The sequence below is a fragment of the Benincasa hispida genome, chromosome 10 (genome assembly GCF_009727055.1).
Source record: "Benincasa hispida cultivar B227 chromosome 10, ASM972705v1, whole genome shotgun sequence".
In the NCBI taxonomy this organism is placed as follows: Eukaryota; Viridiplantae; Streptophyta; class Magnoliopsida; order Cucurbitales; family Cucurbitaceae; genus Benincasa; species Benincasa hispida.
In genome coordinates, this window is record NC_052358.1 from 61,781,002 (window position 1) to 61,787,086 (window position 6,085).

At 31.2% G+C, this 6,085-nt stretch overlaps 1 protein-coding gene across 1 annotated transcript; it reads right to left on the minus strand.

Annotated features, from left to right (window-relative positions):
* Nucleotides 1-1,553: 1,553 nt before the first annotated feature.
* LOC120088722 (terpene synthase 10-like) lies at nt 1,554-5,875 on the minus strand. Its single transcript, XM_039046154.1, has 7 exons — nt 5,572-5,875; nt 4,706-4,991; nt 3,179-3,557; nt 2,779-2,997; nt 2,493-2,631; nt 2,140-2,388; nt 1,554-2,045 (listed from the first exon to the last, which is right to left on the minus strand). Exons 1-7 carry the CDS (start codon nt 5,797-5,799, stop codon nt 1,749-1,751), a joined length of 1,797 nt encoding a protein of 598 aa, XP_038902082.1. The 5' UTR covers nt 5,800-5,875; the 3' UTR covers nt 1,554-1,748.
* Between the last annotated feature and the right edge of the window lie 210 nt (nt 5,876-6,085).

Consider the following 6,085-nt stretch of genomic DNA (forward strand, 5'->3'; position numbering starts at 1 on the left):
ATGCGATGTGGTTCGATCTCTAGTATTTGATCCTCTGATTCTCTCTCAATTGAATGTGTACACATGATTTAAGGAAGCGAAGCGCGTGATGATCGTGGAGTTGAAGTCTTGGAAGAATACTTGTATCTCCGAAGGACTTCAGTCTCTAAGGGTCTTCTATCTTCTAAGAGTGCTGCTTTAGGAGTCTTGGGAATCTTCTGCTTGTTGATGAATTCTCTTTGGACTCTCTAAATGTAGAATTGCTTGTATTTTCAAAGGACTTCAGTCTTCAGAGTGTTTGTATCTTCAAAGGACTTCAGTCTTCAGAATGCTTGTATCTTTAAAGGACTTTAGTCTTCAGAATGCTTACATCTTCAAAGGACTTCAGTCTTCAGGATGCTTATATCTTCGAAGGACTTTAGTCTTCAGGTGTGGTCAGTTTCAGGAGTCAAGGAGTAAAGAATTCTCTATAAGCTCTCTAGAGTATAGAATTGCCGACCCCTCCAAATGAGGAAAGCTTATCTATTTATAGAGTTCACAGGTGGGCTTGGGCTTGGTTGATCCATGAGCCTGGCTTTTGGACTCAATTAGTTGGACTTGGGCTTGGTTGGTCCATGGGATTGGCCTTTGGGCCCAATTAATCAGATTTAGGTCTGATTTGATATTTGAGTCAAATTCAACCTATTTTTGGACTTAGTTGGACTTTGACCTAAATAATAATATCAAATTGATTCTAATTAATCTTATCTTATTCAACGGTCATGATAAAACCACGTGGCGTCATCGAAATTTGTCTTCAACTTCAATTCAGAACATATGTCAACTCCTAATTGAGCCCAAATTTAATGATTTGGAATTTCATCATTAATTTAGTAAATGACGTGGCAACTTGTGATTGGTCTAAAATTTCTCATTCAACACACTCCACTCAAGAATCTTGGCAAGCATTTAACAGCCTATTGGGGACCTCCACCCCTCAAGCAAGCCACGTTCAAAGGAATGGTGAAGCATGATAAGGAATATGGGATTTGATATACATGAAACTTTGAAAAAAGAAGCCAAGAAAGATAACCCATCGAAGGTTCTTGTTTCGATGAGCAGGACCACTCCTCCACCACCATTCGATGAGTTGCACCAGTCCTCCAATATCCTATTTCTCCACTGTTGATGAAGATAATAGAGTTTTCAAAACTCATAATAGAGTTCTTAGTTCTCTTTTATTTTTTTTAGTATATTTTTGCATAGTTCTTTTCTTTGTTTATGTTTTTAGATTAGAGTTAGATAGATTTTTAAAGTGATTTTATATAAGAGTGTGGAAAACAAAAATATTAATGATCAAGTAAATGAACATGCTAGTCTTTTGTTTTACAGAATAGTCATTAATGATGGTAATTAGCGCATATCTCATTCTAACATGCCTTGCGAGCCTCATATTAATTATTTAAAAACATACGTTAATTACAAGTCTTTAGGACACAAATCTAAACATAATTTTCAATCTAAAATTAAACTATGTTCCTAACTATTTGATTCTATGCACGTGTTAGGTGTACAAACATAAAGTCTCACATTGGTTAGGAAAGTGGATGATCATAAGTATATAAGTGTGAATAATAATCTCTATTGTGATGAGATCTTTTGGGTAAAACCAAAAGAGAAACTATGTAGATGTAGGCTCAAAGTGGACAATATCATACACTTGTAGAAGTTCGTTGTTCTTAACCGCACATTCATTCAACTGCAGTATTTGAAGTCTGACTTTTATGAATCTAAGCAGGCTTGACAAATAAGGATAATACACGCTCCTTGGTCTCATGATCTTCAACAGTGTGGCCATCTCTATGTTGGTAGACTGTGTGAGAAATTCTAGCGAGATTTAAGGCAATTTCAACAAAACCCTCAGAGAATAATTGCGTAGAATTCAAAGTTTGAACTTCTTTATTCAATTTCTTCCATGAATCCATAATCAAATCCTTTATACATTGTCGTGCTTCTTGTTCTGAGGCACTCGTGTCATTCATGTAACATTGGATAGATTTAGCGACTTCTCCTCTCTTTGCTTCATCCTATATATATAATTCATAAAAATTTCATTATCAATATTAAGATATATTTAATAATAGTTTATACAAGTAGGATAATATATTTTAAAAGAAATACCGATGATGAAGCTAAGTCATTGGCAAGACGAAAGATGACTGATGAATATCGAATAATATGAGGATAATCTTGCAAGCATTCCAGAGCCTCTTTTGTTATTGAGTTTGTTGCAAAGACATAAGCATGAAGGAGAAGAAGAGATCCTGAAACTGAGATCCATGCATTGTCCAAATACTCTTGGAATGTTGGTTTATAATTGGTGTAATACCACTTTGCCTCTATCAAGAATGATTTGCATAAATCTGTCCACTACAACAATTTAATTAATGTGTAAGGAGATATGATTTGTTAATAATATAAAACATAAGTTTCCAATTAGCATAAAATTATATCAAACAAAAAAAAATATTTACCATTTTTCTTAAATATGAAATGACATTAACTCCATAATCCTTAATTGCATCAAAAGCCATGTCGTTGATGGTGTTGTGGAGAGCAATAAAACATATTTGCATGTAGTTTGGTAATGAATCAATTGCACCAATATCCCATCTGAAAGTATAGTAAGCATTTTTAGTGTAATTTAATAAATGCGAAGTATACTCAAAACTTAATGACAGGATGAAAAGGTGTTTTTTTCTCTCAAACTTAACCACATTCTTTGGTTAAATTTGATTCGATTTCGTGGCTAGAAATTACCTTTCAACGGCATCAGTAAAAAGTTCGAGTTCGTCCAAAGTTCCATAGACATCATAAACATCATCGATAATGGTTATTAATGAAGCAATTTTAGTAGACATTGTTCTAAAATATCCAAGATGAGGTTCACATCCCATTCCCACAGACCAAAAGAAATTAGCCATCAATCTATCCCTTGCAAACTCAAGTTTTTCTCCAAGCCCTGTTCTCTTCCACCACCTTCATACAGACCAAAACAACCACTACAATATCATTCAATGTTTAAGAAACAATTTAGTAAAGATAAATGAGAATGAAGAAATGAAAGAATATAAAAAGGGACTTTCAAAAAAAAAAAAAAAACTTAGAAATAGTTTTTTCGATGTTTAGAAAATCATTCCAAATAGACCTTTATTATTACCTGGAAACATCTTTTAGGTCATCTTGATGTATGGATTGAACAACATTGAAGTCTAACTTGGCTAATTCCAACAACACCGAATTTGAGTCGGGTTTTCTTCGATACACATCGATAAACCATCTAGCCTCCAATCTTGGCATTCTCCAATGAAATGGGAGTTGGAGAGCATGGCTTATCATAGTACAAATTATTTCATCGTTATTATTGGATTTAAGGTATTTTGAAAGATGTTGGACGGCAGATTGTCTGGCTTCAACCAAAAAGCTTTCACCTTCCATTGCTAAGAAGGAAGCTTCGTAAAATGATAACATTCCTTTAGCTTTCTCTTCACAATTACTATCCAAATTTTCTAGCTCATCCTCAAACTCCTTGAAGACATCTGCATGTAATCAATGAATAATAATAATTTTAGTTTTAAGAATTTAACCAGTTTTATAAAAAATATATACTGTTGTAAATTGTTTTAAAAAATCCTTATATATGGTATATTAGAAAACGGCTAATTAAGATTCTAATTGCTCTTGACTATATGTCCAAAATTAAAGACGATCAAGGATCAGTTTCAAATCCTCACCTCGCATATTGTTCAACCTAAAATATATATATATAATTATAAAAAACAAAAATCATAAAATAAATTTTAAGCTTTGTTTCATATCCATTTTGGTTTGTGGTGCCCCTTTCTTTTTACAATAAAAAAATATATAAAAGATATGTCAGAGATGAGAGTTTTAGATAAAGATGTGTTGGAAAACAATGATAAGTTGGGGGAAAAAAAATACAAATTAGACATAAAAATTTGAGACATTATTTTAAATGATAAAACTGCTAATATTGTTCACATATATATCAAAGTATCAAAGTATATTTGTGATAGACCGTGATAAATCACGATAGATTGTTTACATATATATCAAAGTATCAAAGTATATTTGTGATAGACCGTGATAAATCACGATAGATTCAAACACAAATAGTAATCTATCGTCATCTATCGTAGATAGGACAGTAAATTTTTACTATATCATTTAAATATATTGATTTGTTTTGTTATATTTGAATACCATCCTAAAATTTTTTAGAAAGAGAGTTTTCATAGAGATTTTCTTGATTTTTATTTATTTTTTGAAGATTACCAATAGGGTTGTTTTTAAATATAGAAAAATGAACCAAATTCTTTATAAAACATAGCAAAATTTTAGAACTATCAATGATAGATACTGATAGACACTGATAGACTTCTATCACTTAAATTATCAGTATCTATCAACGTCTATCATTGATAATTCTAAAATTTTGCTATATCTTGTAAATATTTTCTATAGTTTTACTATTTAAAATAATTTTTCATATCAATGAGCTTTTATTTTTTTATTTATTCTTTTGAAGATAGCAAAAAGCTGGAGAGAGAGAGACTTACCATGCGTTGAAGGAAACAAAATTAAATTATTACCAAATGTAATGAAACAGTAAAAGAAAAAGAAAACAAAATGGTGACCAAAAAAAGTTGGGAACGAAATGTGTTACCTTGAGAGATGTGATAGCCGTGTTGCCTTAAAATTCTAAAATGAAGAGATGTAGCATATAAGCTTTTGTTTTTCCATTCTAAACCCTCTCCTCCATTTTGGAATTTTTCATTCATACTCTCTAATATTTGATTTATTTCCATTTGAAAGTGATATGACAATCCCAACCTTTTCAATTCATCAACAACCTCCAATCCTTTCAAAATATCATTAACCAATAATTCTTCGTTGAGTATCGTTTTCACTTTTCTTATTAGTATATCTCTTCGATCTAAACACTTCTTTTCCTGAAATATAACATATCACTTCAAATTATTATCAAGGTTCATCCAACCACAACATAAAAAACTAATTCAAAAGTCTTGAAATCACGTCAACTCCAAACGATTTCATACGTAGTTTCTTGGTTTAATATTTGACCTCCATTATGAAACTAACCACAATAATAATAAAACTCTTCCATCATTTTAGGGTTCATTTTATTTTTTTACTTGAAGAACTTTCGATCTTCTTTTTTCCGTTAAAGAATGTGATTTTAAATATTTATCGACATAAATAGGCATTTTCAAAGTATAGAGACCTAAGACACATGTTTGGAACGACTTTTCAATTGCTTGAGAAATCGTGTTAAGGAATTTAAAAAAATGTATTTTCAAACCATTGAAAAATGGTTTCAAATGGAACAAGCTATTATAATAAGTAGTGCACTAAATTATATCAATATGCTCCTATGAAGAAAATCATATGAGTAAAATAACAAGTGAAAAAAGAAATTTAAAATATACCATTGTTATGGGTAAATAGGATGAAAATAACATGAAAAAGAAAACCATAACATAAAAGTAATAAATCTTATCGGCACATCACCATGAATCCACTCTTCAAGGATTGAACAAACTCATGCTTCCAAATAGGAGGTTCGTAATTTGCAGATCGTCGAACGACATAATCATCATAAGCTTTTCGAACTAGGGTCGATTGCTTAACCATTTGGGAAAAAACATAAAATTTAGGATGAGAAGGAAGACTATTTTGTGTGGAAGTAAAACAAGAGATGGGGGAAAGAAGAGGAAGATGAAGAAGAGCCATTGTCATATTCACAAAACAAATCTCTCCCAATGCCTTTATGTCTGAATATTGTGTATGTTGTTGAGAACTAGAAGAAAGTCTATTGCTTTTGTACATTAATTCTAGGGCTTAAAAAAACGTCCTTCAGATGTTAATTATATTTAAGTGGGACACGTTTTTCAAATTTTTTAAAAAATGGAATCTTTTGGAGGTCAGGTAGAAAATAATATGAACTAAATTTTTTTTTTTTTTTAAAAAAAAAAAAAACAATGGAAAACATCTATGGATTAATATGTTGAGAAGATTTAAATCT

Coding starts and splice junctions, on each gene's coding strand:
- LOC120088722 (XM_039046154.1), bottom strand. CDS start 5,799: ATGACAATGGCTCTTCTTCATCTTCCTCTTCTTTCCCCCATCTCTTGT. Junction 4,992..5,571: donor CCTTGAAGAGTGGATTCATG/GTGATGTGCCGA, acceptor GTTATATTTCAG/GAAAAGAAGTGTTTAGATCG. Junction 2,389..2,492: donor TTTCATATTTAAGAAAAATG/GTAAATATTTTT, acceptor AAATTGTTGTAG/TGGACAGATTTATGCAAATC.